This window comes from Drosophila sulfurigaster, unplaced genomic scaffold (assembly GCF_023558435.1).
Source record: "Drosophila sulfurigaster albostrigata strain 15112-1811.04 unplaced genomic scaffold, ASM2355843v2 contig_63_pilon, whole genome shotgun sequence".
Classification (NCBI taxonomy): Eukaryota; Metazoa; Arthropoda; class Insecta; order Diptera; family Drosophilidae; genus Drosophila; species Drosophila sulfurigaster.
In genome coordinates, this window is record NW_026909672.1 from 66,032 (window position 1) to 85,491 (window position 19,460).

The 19,460-nt window shown below is 46.5% G+C and overlaps 2 protein-coding genes across 2 annotated transcripts; both read right to left on the bottom strand.

Moving 5' to 3' along the window:
- Nucleotides 1-8,786: 8,786 nt before the first annotated feature.
- Nucleotides 8,787-11,696, bottom strand: LOC133849814 (uncharacterized). The gene is made up of 4 exons (XM_062285895.1): nucleotides 11,327-11,696; nucleotides 10,500-11,231; nucleotides 9,446-10,334; nucleotides 8,787-9,354 (listed from the first exon to the last, which is right to left on the bottom strand). The coding sequence occupies exons 1-4, from the start codon at nucleotides 11,694-11,696 to the stop codon at nucleotides 8,787-8,789; spliced, it is 2,559 nt and encodes an 852-aa protein (XP_062141879.1).
- Nucleotides 11,697-11,742: 46 nt separating this feature from the next.
- LOC133849815 (uncharacterized) lies at nucleotides 11,743-13,992 on the bottom strand. The gene is made up of 3 exons (XM_062285896.1): nucleotides 13,331-13,992; nucleotides 12,480-13,233; nucleotides 11,743-12,417 (listed from the first exon to the last, which is right to left on the bottom strand). Exons 1-3 carry the CDS (start codon nucleotides 13,990-13,992, stop codon nucleotides 11,743-11,745), a joined length of 2,091 nt encoding a protein of 696 aa, XP_062141880.1.
- Between the last annotated feature and the right edge of the window lie 5,468 nt (nucleotides 13,993-19,460).

Sequence of the window (19,460 nt, forward strand, 5' to 3'; positions counted from 1 at the left end):
CTACCAAATAAATATGTATAACTAACACATACTAAATAAATGCATATTTAAAATATGCAAGTATCTTGTACACATAGATATACTATGCATATTCTTAATTTTCGCCACTAATATGATGGCGTCATTTTGCTACCAAATAAATATATATTACCAACGCATAATAAATAAATGCATATTTAAAATACGCAAGTATTTTGTAAACAAATTTTCGCCACTAATATGATGGCGTCCTTTTGGCTACCAAATAAATATATATTACCAACGCATAATAAATAAATGCATATTTAAAATATGCAAGTATTTTGTAAACAAATTTGCGCCACTAATATGATGGCGTCCTTTTGGCTACCAAATAAATATATATTACCAACGCATAATAAATAAATGCATATTTAAAATATGCAAGTATTTTGTACACATAGATATACTATGCATATTTTTAATCTTCGCCACTAATATGATGGCGTCCTTTTGGCTACCAAATAAATATATATAATTAACGCATACTAAATAAATGCATATTTAAAATATACAAGTATATTTTGTACACATATTATATAAATATTCTTCTTATATGCGTAATTGTATAACATAATTATGCATACAATTTTGCACATTTATATATATAAACATATATACGTTTCCATATATACATCATACATATAATATTTTTTTATATATGCCTTAAACATATATATTTTATCGAATCGTCAAGCAAAGGATAAGCTTCAGTGGATCGCAGTATGGCAGCTGCTCAACCACTTACAACACCTTGCCTGTTATAAAAGTCGTTTACAATTGATTCAAGGCTTTGTCATTGTATTAAATAATGTTGTAATATATAACTAGCGCGGCACCAGGTGATCGAAGATCCTCCCAATTTACTATGTTATATGTAACATTGGCATCACATCCATCGTCGTCTATTAAATGAATAATAAACTTTTAATGGTTTAGAAGCCATACAATGCAAATTGCCCCTTATTTATCATTGCAGTCTAGCACGGATACGACCTTAGAGGCGTTCAGGCATAATCCAACGGACGTAGCGTCATACCACTGTTCGCTCGAACAAGTATTGTGCCATTGGTCCGTACCTGCGGTTCCTCTCGTACTACGCAGGAATGCTGTCGCAACAACGTTTTGTCATTAGTAGGGTAAAACTAACCTGTCTCACGACGGTCTAAGCCCAGCTCACGTTCCCTTGCATGGGTGAACAATCCAACGCTTGGTGAATTTTGCTTCACAATGATAGGAAGAGCCGACATCGAAGGATCAAAAAGCGACGTCGCTATGAACGCTTGGCCGCCACAAGCCAGTTATCCCTATGGTAACTTTTCTGACACCTCTTGTTAAAAACTCTTTAAACCAAAAGGATCGATAGGCCGAGCTTTTGCTGTCCCTGTGTGTACTGAACACCGAGATCAAGTCAGCATTTGCCCTTTTGCTCTATGTGTGGTTTCTGTCCGCACTGAGCTGGCCTTGGGACACCTCCGTTATTATTTGAGAGATGTACCGCCCCAGTCAAACTCCCTACCTGGCAATGTCCTTGAATTGGATCATACCTGAGTAATCATCCGGGATAAAAAGATGAGTCACCCGGCCGGTTTCATCACCATTATCCCATCTGCTTTGCCACTCCTGCAGCATACGGTCGTCCAGCATCGCCATCTTCTGCTTGTGATCAAGACCCGACAGATCTTGACCAAACAGCCAGTTGCTCTCCTCCAGCGGGTGATCGCGCTTGAGTTTGAAACTGATTGCCAATTTCTTGGCAGCCAGATCAAACGGGGGAACACCAGCAAGAACTTGCAGTGCCACAGTGGACACTGTACGGCACACCGGTAGGAATCCCAGAAGGATGCGCCTTTGGCAGGACAATAGGTGCCTCCTGGCCCCTACTAGTCTCATCGCCGTGGCATACCACACTGAGGCACCAAATAGCGCACAAGGCACCATGAGTCCAGTGTAAATGGTCCGCTTGGCACGGGGACTGATCCCCCAGTCGTCCCGTAGTACGCGTGCCAAAACACCAACGACTCCGCTCAGCCGATCACGTAAAGACGCGATATGCGGGTTGAAATTCAACCGCTCGCCGACCGTGATGCCCAGATACCGGTATTTGTCAGCGTAGGGCAAGCTTGCTCCAGCAAACCGTACCCCAGGCCGCCTATTAGCCGATAATTGGCCTTTCAGCAACATGACAGCCGTCTTACTGGTGGAGACGGACACGCCTACCTCTGTTCCCCAAGCTCCTACGATGGACATGTACTCCGCTCCTTTCGACTCCAGATCGTTTCGGGAGTTTCCCTCAACGAGAAGCAGCAAGTCGTCTGCATACGCGCTCAGTTTGCACAAAGGCTCCAAGCGCCGAAGAAGCACATCCATCATGAGGTTCCAAATGAATGGACCACTGATGGAACCCTGTGGGCAACCTCTGGTTACCGGCACAGATGCTTCCTCGTATCTGCTGACGATGCACGCACTCCTGCCAGAGAAGAAGCTTCGCCACAAGCTGGCTTCTCGGCAGCCAGAGTCGATCAGCCGGCGTAGCACAGCATCCCACTCCACGTGGTCAAATGCTCCTTTGAAATCCACGAAGATTCCGAGTACATATCTTGCCGGGCTGGCGTCGACAGTACTCTTCACGTGTCTCCAGGCATCCTCCACACAGCGTCAGGTTGAAATCCAAATTGCCATCTGCAGCCCTCTGGGAGCATGTCCTTCATTCGGCTGACCATGATACCCTCGAGCACCTTACCAAAGACTGGTAGCAGACATATACCACGATAAGAGCCAGGATCGCTCCTGTCCTTATCGGGCCCCTTGAAAGTGGCACAACGCGCGGGCGTTTCCACTCAGAAGGGAAATGTCCTTCGGCTAAACAGCGGGAATACAACGCTGTAAGATGCTGAGGAATAGCACGCCATACCTCCTTACAGATCACTCCAGTGATGCCGTCCATGCCAGGCGAGCGTCTGCTCCGTAGCCTGGCGACACAAGCACTCACTTCGTACTCGTCGAGTATGGGCGGAAGCACCTCTGGGATGGCAATCGGTGCATTCGACTCCGCAACAGGGAAGAAGTTACGGAGGAGCACTCGCGCACAGTCGTGCCATGTTACGACTGGCTCGCCATTTACCCGTAGGCAGCCCAACTCGGAATTCCGTTTGTGACGTCGGCAAATCCTGTAGACATGCCCCAGGGATCATCCCGATTTTCTCCAACGAAGCGACGCCAGTTGTCCTCCTTTGCCGACAGAATAAGCTTCTTGTACTGACCCACGGAGATCCGCAGGTCAGTAGCAAGTCGCCCTGCTTCATCGCTGCCACGACGACGAGCATTCTGTAGCCGCCGCCTCAGTCTCCTGACCTCTCGGCGCTTCGTACTGAGGTTGGCATTCCACCAGACCACTTTCCGAACGGCTCTCGGCTGCCTGCGTCCAAATACATGGTCGCATACACTGTGTACCAGTGCACGCGTTGCAGACACCTGGTCATCAATGGACATCTCCGTGTAGTCCTGCGGGAATTCCTCAAGCTTGCATACAAGCTCACCACGGAACGACTGCCAACGTGCATTGGAGAGTTCCAGGACGGAACAGGAGCATCGCTCTCAACTGTGTCTCTGGGGTCTCGCGTCACCTCAACACAGATCGTGTTGTGGTCACTGAGATCCCAATCGTCCACTCTCCAGTCATATGTGGCCCACATAAGCGCTGCTTCGTTGGCAATCGTGACGTCGATATCACTCCGTCCGCGGTGATTATCGAACGTATACAAACTACTGACCTCATTTAGCACGCCGGCTCGGGATTCTTGAATCCATTCGGTCAGCAGCTCACCCCTTCTGCGGTTCAAATCGCCACGAGCACGCTCGAGCGATTTGCTGAACCACAAGGGGGACACTGCATTCGCATCCATGCCACAGATAACCGGATTGCTACCAGCCAGTAGTAGCACGGAATCTAGATACGCAAGATACGGTTCCAAATCAGTGTTGTATTGGCAGTACACGGAGCTCAGGAAGATTGAGCCAAATCTTCCAGTGACACTCACGCATACGCCAACGTCCGTGATGAGCGACTCAATAGGCATACAGATGGCATTCGGGTCGTCCAAGAAGATGGCAGCCTTCAAACGCCGATCAGCAAACACACGCATCCCGGCTGGAATGCCAGTAATGCCGTGCTTTCTGTCGACGTATGGTTCCTGCACCAAAGCGAACATGTGGCGGGAGTCTCGCACCCGAGTTGCAAACTGAATGGTAGCGGCTCGACCTCGACCACAATTAGCTTGGATGAAGCTAAACATTTTAATGCCTAGCTTGCACCCTCGCTAAGACCGCACCATATATCGGGCACGTCTCCGACAGCATGTAATGCCCGGAGGGAAGCCCCTTGAAACGGCAGTTTCGGCAGTCCACCGGGCTAGCACATTTCGACGCTACATGGCCGGTCTGCCCGCATTGGCGGCATACTTCGTTTTTCAATCGGCATTGCGCAACCTTGTGGTCGAATCCCATACAGCGATGACACGCGTAAGTACGGACGAGCGACCTACAGCGGAACGAAAACCACTTGATGTAGACCCGCCCGGTCTTATCAAGCACCGCTTGCGCCTTTTCGTCACATTCGAGTGTCAGATTGACTCTGACACCGTCAGTGACCGACCACGGCTTCGACGCCATATGCACCATCTTCTTGAAGGCCGACGGCGAGAACTCCTCCTTGAAGTGGTTCTCATAGAGCTCGTCCATGAAGACTTCCGGTATAATCCCAGTGTCCACGTCGAACACGGTGATTTTCGACCTCACTCCACGGTTGGGCTCAACCTCCAGTCCGACCTCGTTGAATTTCGCGTTGGCCACCACTTTGTTCATCTCGTTTCTCGACGGCGTACGAATGACGGCGCCACCGCGCTTCAATTCACGGACTTCGTGAACTCTAACGCCCAGAGCTGGAGCAACTTGGCTCATCACCTTATCGGCAATCTCCTTGCCCGACACTGTCGGGTCCTTGCTCGTCACTACAGCCGACCACGTTTCCACGGGCTTTCTGGCTGCAGGAACATTTTTCGGTGCGGCCATCGGGGCGACGCCGGGGACAGCTCTGGTGGCGGCACCACTCGCACTTGGGGCCGTAAAGGGCGCAGCAGCTGGTTGGCACAACGCAACCTTCGTCTCCAAGACGGCGTTTCGCACAGCTAGCGCGGTCACCAGCTCGCTAAGCCGGGCAGTTGCCTCCAGAACGGCGATGGCCGCTTCCGGCGCCAGTCCAGCGCGCAGCACAGCGGACCTCACCGTCTGGTCTACACCCGCCAGCTGAGCCAATACGGCATCAGACCCTTCCTTCACCACACTGGCAGCAACAAAACTACCAGCAGGAGCTGGACAGGCAGGCGCGCTCAGTCGGGCGACAGCGGCCACCGTAGCGGGTGCAGGGGCGGCAGTAGCAGCAGCAACTCCATCGGCGACTCCAGCGGCGGCTCCAGCGGCGGTTCCAGCGGCGGTTTCAGCAGCGGTACCAGCGGCGGTTTCAGCGGCGACTCCAGCGGCGGTTCCAGCGGCAACTTCGTTGGCGGCTGCTCCATCGACGTTGCCCCCAATAAAGGAGACAGCCAGCCGCTTGGCAGAGGATGCATCGTCGCTGCCAACCAGGTTGGGCGACGATACAGCCTTGTTGCCTCGCGGCTTTCTGCCTCGCTTCCCGCGTGGACGATCGTCCGAGACGGACATCTCGCTCGTATCGCTGCATACACTGGCGCTTGATCTCGTGTCCATCATGGCGCCAACGGTTCGCAGTTCAAACTGCGCAAGCAGTAAACCACACACACTCGCAAGCAGTACACAGAAAGCAGTTCAAATCAAAGCAGTTCAGTTAAAGCAGTTCAAATTAAAGCAGTTCACAATGTAAGCAGTGCAAGCAGTACACTAGTTGCAAGCAGTACACGCGTTGCAAGCAGTACACCCGCGACAAGCAGTGTACTCAAGCAGTTCAAATCACTCAGCTTTTGTCCGCTACGAAAACAATAAGCTCTTGCACATTCACTATTTACAGTAATTACAATTACTGTAAACAAAACACCGTAACTTCGTTTGTTTACAATTACGAAAGTACCGCAATTTCTTCAACGAGAACAGCGCGCACGTCTGCTCTGGTGCTTTAAGAGCACTTAAAGCAAGCACACGCACGCACACACTCGCGACGGCACGCGACGAATTCCCCACGCTACTCACACGTACACAGCGAACGAGAAGCACAAAGCGTACACGCGAAAATTCACCGCTGTTCGAAGACAACAAATAACTGTTATCGCAAAACTATACCAAATGCAGGCACCCGCTAACACGTCTGTTCAGCTCGACAGTTGAAACCAGACGAGTAGATAGGGACATATTAGCTATATTAGTTTTACGTGTGCACCTGTCATAATAAATTGGATCCCATGCGCGCTCGGGCGCCGTGTGATTAAGTCAGTCATGACAGGTGCACACGTAAAATTAATATAGAGAATATGTCCCTATCTACTATCTAGCGAAACCACAGCCAAGGGAATGGCCTTGGAATAATTAGCGGGGAAAGAAGACCCTTTTGAGCTTGACTCTAATCTGGCAGTGTAAGGAGACATAAGAGGTATAGAATAAGTGGGAGATATTAAATTTCGGTTTAGTATCGACAATGAAATACCACTACTCTTATTGTTTCCTTACTTACTTGATTAAATGGAACGTGTATCATTTCCTAGCCATTATACGGATATATTTATTATATCTTATGGTATTGGGTTTTGATGCAAGCTTCTTGATCAAAATATCACGAGTTTGTTATATAATCGCAAACAAATTCATTAATGAGAGAGTGCATTTATGTATTCTCAAATTAAAAATTTGGTATAACTCCTGTTTGTGGCGGCGCTGAAAAAGTGTCCAAAATGTTGCTTCCCGAAAAATAAAAACACTCGCGTTTTTATCACTATAAATATTTGATTTATTGAAAACTTAGCGGGTTGTTATGTCGCACAGAAAGAGGGGGGGATTGTAACGATTAGAACCAGACGTCGTTTGCTACTAACTCATAGAAAAAAGCCGACGGCATTTCGGCGATCTATGCTGAGCGCGGCTCAGCGGTGGTGAGTTGTGGGAGAGAGAAGCTGAGAGCACTGGAGCTTGAGTGCATTCTTACGCACTGAGCGCATTGCTAGTGAGCGAAAAAGCTTTGAGTGCTTTTCGGTCGGCGGAGCGGAGGTGTGCCTCTCACTTAGCAATGCGCTCGCATCAACATTCTCCCCCCCTTGCAATATTGGGATTGCAACGAAACAACTAGTAGCACGTGCCGGACAGAATCCAGCCCAGCGTGGAATTCTGCGCCATAGGCAGTCCGCCTTGGCCCGGGAGGATACCCGGTAGCACGACATCAGGGTAAACATCAGCCCCCAAGACTGCCGAGATCGATGCCGAGCGGAACCAGTCCTTGTCAGCCAACACGAGGTTACTGAAAGAACTGGGCCCGGCTGGAGTGACAGTCCTGGCGGGCGTCGTTGTATGGAGCTGCGGATCAGTTTTGAAGACGACCTCCCGGCTCATGGGTGACGTCTTGGAGCGCAACGTTGCCGTGCACACTCCTTCTGCGCCCACGCGAGTGATAGAGAGGCCCATGGCCACTGCCATCGACTCGCTGATGCGGCTTACAGGACAGCACGGATCAATGAGCACTCGCGCCTCGAAGGCCGTCTTCCCCGTGACTAGCCAGACCGCCGCGGTGGGGAGAATACTGACTCCCTTGCACTGGAGTAGTGCCGTCAATGACAAGGCGGGGCTAGGCACGGGCCTGGTGTGTGGGGAAGTGGGCCGGTCCATCCGGGATGACGATGGTCCTCCTCTGGTGGGTGCCGGGTGGTCGCGTCGGCCCCTCGGTCGTCGCGCCAACCGCTGCTTGGGTTTAGGGTCTCGCATGTGCAGCATGGGTGGTGGTCCTTACCACAATGCCTGCACCGTCCACCGCTGCGGCAAGTGCCCCCGGAGTGCTGATGAGCCAAGCAGTTGGGACAGTACTTATTTACAAGTACTGCCCGGAGCCGCTTCTCTGGCGTCAGCTGGGCAAACCGTGGACATTTGCGCAGCGCGTGGACACCGCGGCACACCCTACAGCGGAAGGAGTTTGTGCCGGGAGGCACATACTCACCCCGCTGAGGGCGGCCCGGCGAGGCACGGAAACTCCACGCGGGTAACCAGTGCCACCGGTGCTGGAGAGGGCTCGGACTCCATCGGGGCGACTTGCCTTGGCGGAGAGCTGGCAATCGGAGGCGAAAGAGAGCGCGCTGGCGAGAAGAGCCCTCGCAAGCTCACTCCGTCGGACAGGGTGCAGGATGATCTTCTGGAGGACGCCATGGTAAACTGTAATGGGATGAAACCAAAAGGCGAAAAAACAAAAGGAAAAGAAAAAGAACAAAAAACAATAGATTAAATGAAGAACATGGCGCGGGATGAATTGCCTAAGCCGGAAGAGAAAACCACAGGATAGTGGATGGCAGTAGAGAAAGAATAGGTGACTCAGAGCGCGCGTCCCGTGGGAAGGAGGACCAGCTTTGCAACTGGTCGGCGGAAAACGCCACGACACGTCTGGATGTCTACCACACGGACTCTTTCGTCAGCACCTGGGCAAGCGGTCAACACACGCCCGAGGCGCCATTCTTGAGGTGGTATATTCTCCTCTCTGATGACCACCATGTCGCCGATTTGGAGATCGCGTGAAGGTGACTGCCACTTATTCCGCTTATGCAATTCCTTCAAATATTCACTCTTCCATCGCACACAGAAATGCTGATGGAGAGCCTTGAGCCGTTGCCAGCGGTTGCGGATGGACTCCACATCCTCTCTGGCCTCTGGCTCCGCCATGGAAGTAGCGGACCCCCGATCAGGAAATGACCGGGAGTAAGTGCCGCCAAGTCGCTCACATCCTCTGACATAGGAGTCAAAGGCCGCGAATTGAGGCACGCTTCAATTTTTGATAGGAGGGTGGAAAGCTCCTCGAACGTATGTTTTACGGAGGAAACCGTCTTGTAGAAATGCGTCTTGAAGCTCTTGACGCCCGCTTCCCAGAGACCCCCCATGTGAGGGGCACCAGGTGGGTTGAAATGCCATGCAAGACCTTGATGGCTGTGAGTGGTGACAATCAGGTTGCGGGTGCTCTCCACAAATTCTTTGGAGAGAATGGAGGAGGCTCCGACGAACGTTTTCCCGTTGTCAGAGTACATGTGGAGAGGGCACCCGCGCCGTGCCACGAATCGGGAGAAAGCTTCCAAGAACTTTTCCGCTGTCAGATCCGTGGTCGCCTCAAGGTGGATTGCCTTCGTGCTGAAGCACACGAAGACACATACGTAACCCTTCGTAATCTTGCAGCCCCGTCCGACGTAGCTCTTGACGTCGAAGGACCGGCGAAGTCTACTCCGGAGTTAGCGAAAGGTCGCGAAAAGTCGACCGGGCGCTTGGGAGATCACCCATCAACTGCGACTGGAGCTTGCGGCGATGAATCACACAGGTCTTGCATGCACTAATCACTGTCTTCACCAAGTTCCTTAGCTTGGGAATCCAGAACTTGGTTCGGACCAGCCGCATCACCAATTGGTTGCCTCCATGGAGGGAGACTTGATGCGTGAAGGAAACCAGGAGGCGTGAGAACACGCAGCCGAACGGGAGAATTATTGGATGCCGTTCGTCGTAGGATAAGGAGGTGGACGCTCTTACGCGTCCACACGAACGCAGGACACCTTGCTTGTCAAGGAACGGATTCAAGCTTAGGATATCGCTTGACCCGATTAGACGATTATGGGACCGGAGGGAAGCACACTCTTTCGCGTATACCCGATTCTGAGCCTGTACAATCAGCCTCTCTTGAGCTTCTGCAAGCTCTTGAGAGCTGAGCGTCTCTGGAAGCGAGACCTTGGGTTGGCGGCAACGCTGGGCAAACCTTCGCACATACGCAAACACTCGGAGCGCTCGATCGAACCTGGAGAAACGGTCGAGGAAGTCCTCACACAGGACTTGCGCTGCATGGACCTTCACCGCTCGACACTCCAATTCAGTATCGAGCCCAATGACCGGTGAAGGCCACTGCGCTGGTGAGTGCGTCAGCCATTCAGGCCCCTGCCACCAAAGGCGACTGCCCAGTAGCTCTTGCGGCGAGACACCGCGGCTTGCCAGGTCGGCTGGATTGTGTTCGGAACGAACATGCTGCCAAGTGCCATTCACCGAGTGAATCTTGGCCACTCGGTTCGCCACGAAAGTGGTCCACTTGCATGGCTGCTTGTCCAACCATGCCAGAACGATAGTGGAATCTGTCCACAGGTACGTCTCAGCGTCGGGGTGGGAAAATGTGGTAGGAGGGCGGCGGATAATTCTGCCAACAGGAGAGCTCCGCACAGCTCAAGACGAGGTAGAGACCGTCTTGATAGGTGCAACTCTAGTCTTCGCTGCTAGAAGGCTCACAGACACTTGTCCACCTGTTTCCACACGTGCGTAAAGAGCGGCTCCATACGCGCTTTGAGAGGCGTCGCAAAACCCGTGGAATTGGATTTTTGCGCCGGGAGCGTAGTTGGTCCATCTAGGAATGCGGATGTCCTGCAAGGACGAATAGTTCCGCAGAAAACTGATCCACTGCTCTGTGAGATCCGCCGGTAAGGAGTCGTCCCAGCCGACTTCTTGCTTCCAGATTTCTTGCATAAAAATCTTGGCCCAAATGACCACAGGAGCAAGCCAACCTGCAGGATCGAACAACTTGGCGATCTGCGACAGCACTTCTCTCTTACTGAAAGATGGTTTGGACACCATCTCGGCGGTGACGAAAAAGAACTCGTCGGACGTGGCCCGCCAACGAATGCCTAGCGTCTTTGCGACGCTAGCTTCGTCGATCTCGAGGAAGTCTGCACAAAGCAAGTGATCCTTAGGGATTCTTCTCAGCACATCTTTCGAGTTCGAGGTCCACTTACGCAAAGGGAACCCAGCACTCTCGAGCGCTGTTCGAAGCTCATCTATAGCAGACACCGCAGCCTGCTTAGTGTGAGCTCCTGCTAGGACGTCATCAACGTACATATAATTGGCGATGATGTCACTAGCAAGGGGGTACCGGTCGCGAACATCACTCGCAAGCTGATGCAGAACGCGGATAGCCAGGTACGGAGCACAGTTCACTCCAAAGGTGACTGTGTTGAGTTCAAAGTCGCATAACTTCTCGTCTGGAGTACGGAAGAGCAACCTTTGAAACCGGGTGTGGTTGGGATCCACAAGGATTTGCCGATACATCTTGGTGATGTCAGCGTTGAAGACGAACTTGAAAACCTCCATTTCAGGATTTGAATGGTCAGGTCGGACTGAAGGATTGGCCCAGTGTGGAGGATGTCGTTCAGACTCTTCCCGTTTGAAGTCGGGCTGGAGGCGTTGAATACAACGCGGAGCTTTGTGGTGGTGCTGTCGGGCTTGAGAACAGCGTGATGTGGCAAATAATAGTTGCCGGAACTGGATGGGGGGACTTGAGTCATGTGACCCAAATCCAGATACTCTCGAATAACGGAGTCATATTGTTCCTTCAGAGAGTCGTTCCTCTTTAAACGGCTCTCGTTTCTCAGGAACTGAGCGAGAGCGGTAGCCCTCGAGTGACCCAGGTCAACGTGACCAGGATCGCGGAATGGGAGCGTGACCATGTAGCGACCCGTTGAGGTTCGCACGGTCGTGGCGTTGAAGTTAGCCTCACAAAAGGTCAGATTCTTTTGCTGGGCTAGCCGGCAGGTCCTCCACCTCCCAAAATTTGGAGAGGAGTTCCTCCAATGGCGGAGTTCGTTCGACGGACAGTCGAGCCGAAAAGGACGAAATAGATTTTGAAATGGATCCCGACACAGGGCCAGTCAGGATCCAACCGAAAATGGTCTCTTGACCTAGGAGGGTCCCACAAATGTTAGGGTGAGAGCCGCCGAGCAGAATGGACGGGAGGATGTCAGCGCCTAGTAGCACATCAATCTGCGAACTCTCATGGAATTTGGGGTCTGCCAGCTGGATGCTGGGCAGATTTTCGAGGAGTGTTTGTGGGACGGAACATGAGGGCAGATTCCCCGCTAACTGGGGGAGGACGTACGCCGACGCCTCGATCTGCAAATCAGGTCTGACCGGGGAGCCAATTAAGAATTGGCAAAACTTTCGGGGCTGGGCTGCCACAGCTTGTGTCAGCCCAGAAACGCGGGCTTGCACGGATGTATACGGCATCCTCAAGCGCTTGAACAACTTCTCTGAGAGGAAGGTGGCTTCTGATCCGGAGTCAATCAGAGCCCGAGCTGTATAGCGGACGCCGAGATGGCATACATGAATGACAGCTGTGCTGAGCAGAACACCTTGTGTGTTAACTGCCACGAAGGATTGGACGTTAGCTGACTGGGTGGAAGTGGACTGTATTGGAGATGGAACGGGGTTGTGACTGTCGGCGCCGGGCTCACTCGATGCAAGAGTGTATGATGACGACCCTTGCAAGTAAAGCAGCTGTGCGCACTTGTGCACTCAGCCAGGATATGGCCTCGTGCGAAACAATTGAGACACAGCTTCTGTTGCTTTATATAATTGACCCTATCGTTGATACCCATCTGGAGGAAACGCGGGCACAAACGAATCGGGTGATTCTCCCGGGAACACAACTTGCAGGACTGGGTTTTTGAAGTTACCCGACTCTCAAAGGAGTTTACCTGCTTGGCGACGGGGGCCTCCTTGCGTGAGGCACGCGGAACCGTCGGAGCGCTCGTGCTGGCTGACACTTCCGCTATCGCTTCTAGGGTGCGATACCGCTCTAGAAGGAAAGCGTTCATGTCAGCCCACGTTGGAACGTCGCTCTTATTCTGGATGGACTGTTCCCAAAGAGAAAGGGTCAATTTGGGGAGCCTCGAAGAACACAGGAAAACCAGGATGCAATCCCAATTCTCCGTATTGATCTTTGAGTGCTCCAAAGCCGTCAAGCACCCTTGGATAGTGCTTTGCAACTCTTGAATGGCTGCACCCGACTCTTGCCCGATGGCGGGCAAATTAAAAAGGATACGCAGCTGACTGTTCACGAGCAACCGTTTATTCTCAAAACGCTCAGTCAAGCTGGACCATGCCGACTGAAACCCTTCATTGGTCAAAGGAGACTTTGACACAATGGCATGGGCTTCACCGCTGGTCTTGGAGTTGAGATGGAAAAGTTTCTCAACTTCCGACAGTCTAGGATTTCGGATGTAGATAGCCGTGAATAAGTCTCGGAAGGTGGGCCAGCGAGTATAATCCGAAAACTTCGGTGTCGCACGGAGGTAGGCGACACCCTGTGGACACTGAACGGCACGGCTGGGGTTGTACGGGTGTACGAGGAGTGAGTGCCTGGGAGGCATCAGCTATTTGCTCACTTAGCTGAGCGGACCACTGCTCGTAGAGAATATAGCAGTAATCATATTTTGCCTGAATGGTAGGCAACTCGTCTGTCGTCATTTCATCCGACATGACACAGGAGCAAGCCTCGTACTCCTTCTCGACCTTGTCCCACAAGGCACGCATCTGGTCCCTCCGGACCTGGCACGTGTACAGGGACGCGCTGTCAGTAGAAACATTGTTAAGCCGCGCCGCAAAGTGACTTAGTCGGTCAGTCGCGGCGATGAACTTATTCAATGAAGAATCTACCACATTTTGTGCCATTTTGCTTTGTGAACGAGTAACAGCTGGCCGAGGAATTGGGTCGGAAACAACCTTGGTCTTAGGAACAGACGCAGGTTTCGTGACGAGGATCAGAGGCTTGGTACCGGAAGTGGGCGAAACACTAGCTGACCGTGCGGGGACCTCCCTTTTGGTGTGAACTGGCGATGTGCTGGATGCACGAAGAGCCGGTTCTCCCTTGGAGCTAGGAAGAGGGAGGTTATTCGAAACTCTAGCGGCGCTAGTAGAAGGCACGGACAGTCTAGTTTTAGTCTTCTCGGGTTTGCCCGTTGACATGCTACGCACGGAAGGTAGGAAGCCGCTGGTTAGCAAACCAGAAAATCACAGAAAATATACCAAAAAAAAATACCAAATGGAACTTGGTTTTTTTATATATATCCGGAAACGGCCCAGAAGGTGGAAATGAAACGGAGGGCACGTAGCAACTAGTAAAAGGAAAATACCAAATAAAATACTGGAAAAATACCACAGGTAGTGCTGAGGTATTTTGTACCCCAAATGGGTACGGACTGCGGACACAGGAAACGAACGCAAGGGGCCGGGGGAAAATTCCCGCGACAATCAAGCAAATGATTGTCGAAAACAAGAACAAAAAGGGCACGAAAATAAGGAAAAATACCACGAAAATACAATACGCTGGAAAAAACACAAATGTGGTTAAAAAAAGCGCTGTATGGAAAAATAATAAATAAATTGTCACGAAAAAAAACAACAACAAAAATTATTTATGTATTTAAATATGGAGATGTGGTGGACGTATAATTGTGATTATATGTAGGTGTGTATATGTGTGTGTGTATGTCTATGTATGTATGGACAATGGCTGGAGGTAGCCTATACACCGACACTTGAGCTGGGAGTTGCTCTCAAATACACACACTAAATAAATCACTTGAAACAAAAAAGGAAAGGGTAGGGTATGTCGAGTGCGACTACCGCTGCCCTGCCAATCTATTACTTCACTCGTAGAAGTACTTATGCACGCGGTTAAGCATGCACAACAGTATGTACGTATGTATGTATGTGCTTGCACTGCGCTGCCAACGTCTAAGCAAGCGAAATGCACGTATATTTGTATGTAACACAAATGAGAGCGAGAGCAAGTGCGGACAAACAGCGAATGCACAAGAGTGCGTGTGTGTGTGTTGAGAGAGCGCGAGAGCAAGCGCGGCTGCAAGCCGGTGCGCTTGCGGACAAAAGAGAGTGCACCGAAATATGTGTGTATGTATGTATGTCGGCAATTACCGCGACATACAAACGTACAAGAAATAACGGACAAGAATTAAGCAAAATTACTCAGGTATGATCCAATTCAAGGACATTGCCAGGTAGGGAGTTTGACTGGGGCGGTACATCTCTCAAATAATAACGGAGGTGTCCCAAGGCCAGCTCAGTGCGGACAGAAACCACACATAGAGCAAAAGGGCAAATGCTGACTTGATCTCGGTGTTCAGTACACACAGGGACAGCAAAAGCTCGGCCTATCGATCCTTTTGGTTTAAAGAGTTTTTAACAAGAGGTGTCAGAAAAGTTACCATAGGGATAACTGGCTTGTGGCGGCCAAGCGTTCATAGCGACGTCGCTTTTGATCCTTCGATGTCGGCTCTTCCTATCATTGTGAAGCAAAATTCACCAAGCGTTGGATTGTTCACCCATGCAAGGGAACGTGAGCTGGGCTTAGACCGTCGTGAGACAGGTTAGTTTTACCCTACTAATGACAAAACGTTGTTGCGACAGCATTCCTGCGTAGTACGAGAGGAACCGCAGGTACGGACCAATGGCACAATACTTGTTCGAGCGAACAGTGGTATGACGCTACGTCCGTTGGATTATGCCTGAACGCCTCTAAGGTCGTATCCGTGCTGGACTGCAATGATAAATAAGGGGCAATTTGCATTGTATGGCTTCTAAACCATTAAAAGTTTATTATTCATTTAATAGACGACGATGGATGTGATGCCAATGTTACATATAACATAGTAAATTGGGAGGATCTTCGATCACCTGGTGCCGCGCTAGTTATATATTAAAACATTATTTAATACAATGACAAAGCCTTGAATCAATTTTAAACGACTTTTATAACAGGCAAGGTGTTGTAAGTGGTTGAGCAGCTGCCATACTGCGATCCACTGAAGCTTATCCTTTGCTTGACGATTCGATAAAATAAATATGTTTAAGGCATATATAAAAAATATTATATGTATGATGTATATATGGAAACGTATATATGTTTATATATATAAATGTGCAAAATTGTAAGCATAATTATGTTATACAATTACGCATATAAGAAGAATATTTATATAATATATGAATATATTATATATATAAATAAATAATATATCAATGTGTACAAAATATACTTGTATATTTTAAATATGCATTTATTTAGTATGCGTTAATTATATATATTTATTTGGTAGCCAAAAGAACGCCATCATATTAGTAGCGAAGATTAAAAATATGCATAGTATATCTATGTGTACAAAATACTTGCATATTTTAAATATGCATTTATTTATTATGCGTTGGTAATATATATTTATTTGGTAGCCAAAAGGACGCCATCATATTAGTGGCGAAAATTTGTTTACAAAATACTTGCATATTTTAAATATGCATTTATTTATTATGCGTTGGTAATATATATTTATTTGGTAGCCAAAAGGACGCCATCATATTAGTGGCGAAAATTTGTTTACAAAATACTTGCGTATTTTAAATATGCATTTATTTATTATGCGTTGGTAATATATATTTATTTGGTAGCAAAATGACGCCATCATATTAGTGGCGAAAATTAAGAATATGCATAGTATATCTATGTGTACAAAATACTTGCATATTTTAAATATGCATTTATTTATTATGCGTTGGTAATATATATTTATTTGGTCGCCAAAAGGACGCCATCATATTAGTGGCGAAAATTAAGAATATGCATAGTATATCTATGTGTACAAAATACTTGCATATTTTAAATATGCATTTATTTATTATGCGTTGGTAATATATATTTATTTGGTAGCCAAAAGGACGCCATCATATTAGTGGCGAAAATTTGTTTACAAAATACTTGCGTATTTTAAATATGCATTTATTTATTATGCGTTGGTAATATATATTTATTTGGTAGCAAAAGGACGCCATCATATTAGTGGCGAAAATTAAGAATATGCATAGTATATCTATGTGTACAAGATACTTGCATATTTTAAATATGCATTTATTTAGTATGTGTTAGTTATACATATTTATTTGGTAGCAAAAGGACGGCATCATATTAGTGGCGAAAATTAAAAATATACATGATATATATGTATCTATGTGTACAGAATACTTGCGTATTTTAAGTATGCATTTAATATGTTTGGTAGCAAAAGAACGCCATCATATTGGTGGCGCAAATTAAGACATGAAAAACTTATAAGTTCAATTTTGACAAAAATTTCAACATATGAAAATTGAATGAAAAACTTTTAAATAGCATTTTATACTGTTTATTAATATAATGAGATAAGATTTTGAATTTAACTTGAGAAAAATTTTTTTGGACTTGGTGAATTTTTATTGAACTGCAGCCAAATGATATGAGGTTCTACCGAGATATGAGTTCAACATTGACAAAAATTTCAACATGTCAAAATAGAATAAAAACTTTTTAAATAGCATGTTATACAGTTTATTAATATAATGAGATAAGATTTTGAATTTAACTTGAGAAAAATTTTTTTGGACTTGGTGAATTTTTTATTGAACTGCAGCCATATGATATGAGGTTCTACCGAGATATGAGTTCAACATTGACAAAAAATTTCAACATGTGAAAATTGAATGAAAAACTTTTAAATAGCATTTTATACAGTTTATTAATATAATGAGATAAGATTTTGAATTTAACTTGAGAAAAAATTTTTTGGACTTGGTGAATTTTTATTGAACTGCAGCCATATGATATGAGGTTCTACCGAGATATGAGTTCAACATTGGCAAAAATTTCAACATGTGAAAATTGAATGAAAAACTTTTTAAATAGCATTTAATACAGTTTATTAATATACTAAGATAAGAATTCGAGTTCAACTTGAGAAAACATTTTTTGGACTTGGTGAATTTTTTATTGAACTGACATATCATTTCAACTTTGACAAAAATTTTAAACAATGTTAAACAATTTACGATTGTACTTGTATTTAATACAAATTATTGATGATAATATAATGAAGTTTTGCTGTTGTATTATTAAATTAGTGCCACATAAAGATACATTAGGTGGTGGACCTTAGTAAAATGAGCTGGTTGTAGAAAACGTGTCACAAAACCTATATAGGGGTGGTGATGTCGAGCAGGCATGTCATATGAGAAAAATTTCACAAGTGAAATATATATGACTATGTATATGGAGTGAGTCTTGCCGGCATGTCATATATAAATAATATATGAAAATAATCATATAGAAGGCAATATGATTAAAAAGTTAAAAATAATGAAGTTTTACTGTTGCATTATTAAATTAGTGCAACATAAAGATACATTAGATGGTAGACCTTAGTAAAATGAGCTGGTTGTAGAAAACGTGTCACAAAACCTATATAGGGGTGGTGAGGTCGGGCAGGCATGTCATATGAGAAAAATTTCACAAGTGAAATATATATGACTATGTATATGGAGTGAGTCTTGCCGGCATGTCATATATAAATAATATATGAAAATAATCATATAGAAGGCAATATGATTAAAAAGTTAAAAATAATGAAGTTTTACTGTTGCATTATTAAATTAGTGCAACATAAAGATACATTAGATGGTAGACCTTAGTAAAATGAGCTGGTTGTAGAAAACGTGTCACAAAACCTATATAGGGGTGGTGAGGTCGGGCAGGCATGTCATATGAGAAAAATTTCACAAGTGAAATATATATGACTATGTATATGGAGTGAGTCTTGCCGGCATGTCATATATAAATAATATATGAAAATAATCATATAGAAGGCAATATGATTAAAAAGTTAAAAATAATGAAGTTTTACTGTTGTATTATTAAATTAGTGCAACAAAAAGATACGTTAGATGGTAATACTAAATAAAATAAAAGCATTGCAGAAAACGTGTCACAAAACCTTTATAGGGGTGGTGAGGTCGGGCAGGCATGTCATATGAGAAAAATTTCACAAGTGAAATATATATGACTATGTATATGGAGTGAGTCTTGCCGGCATAAGTCATATATAAATAATATATGAAAATAATCATATAGAAGGCAATATGATTAAAAAGTTAAAAATAATGAAGTTTTACTGTTGTATTATTAAATTAGTGCAACATAAAGATACATTAGATGGTAGACCTTAGTAAAATGAGCTGGTTGTAGAAAACGTGTCACAAAACCTATATAGGGGTGGTGATGTCGAGCAGGCATGTCATATGAGAAAAATTTCACAAGTGAAATATATATGACTATGTATATGGAGTGAGTCTTGCCGGCATAAGTCATATATAAATAATATATGAAAATAATCATATAGAAGGCAATATGATTAAAAAGTTTAAAATAATGAAGTTTTACTGTTGTATTATTAAATTAGTGCAACAAAAAGATACGTTAGATGGTAATACTAAATAAAATAAAAGCATTGCAGAAAACGTGTCACAAAACCTTTATAGGGGTGGTGAGGTCGGGCAGGCATGTCATATGAGAAAAATTTCACAAGTGAAATATATATGACTATGTATATGGAGTG

Coding starts and splice junctions, on each gene's coding strand:
- LOC133849814 (XM_062285895.1), bottom strand. CDS start 11,696: ATGGTCACGCTCCCATTCCGCGATCCTGGTCACGTTGACCTGGGTCAC. Junction 11,232..11,326: donor CCTGAAATGGAGGTTTTCAA/GTTCGTCTTCAA, acceptor TCCGTACTCCAG/ACGAGAAGTTATGCGACTTT. Junction 9,355..9,445: donor GACCTTTCGCTAACTCCGGA/GTAGACTTCGCC, acceptor CGTGTGCTTCAG/CACGAAGGCAATCCACCTTG.
- LOC133849815 (XM_062285896.1), bottom strand. CDS start 13,992: ATGTCAACGGGCAAACCCGAGAAGACTAAAACTAGACTGTCCGTGCCT. Junction 13,234..13,330: donor TGCCGTTCAGTGTCCACAGG/GTGTCGCCTACC, acceptor CCGAAATCCTAG/ACTGTCGGAAGTTGAGAAAC. Junction 12,418..12,479: donor ATCATACACTCTTGCATCGA/GTGAGCCCGGCG, acceptor ACTTCCACCCAG/TCAGCTAACGTCCAATCCTT.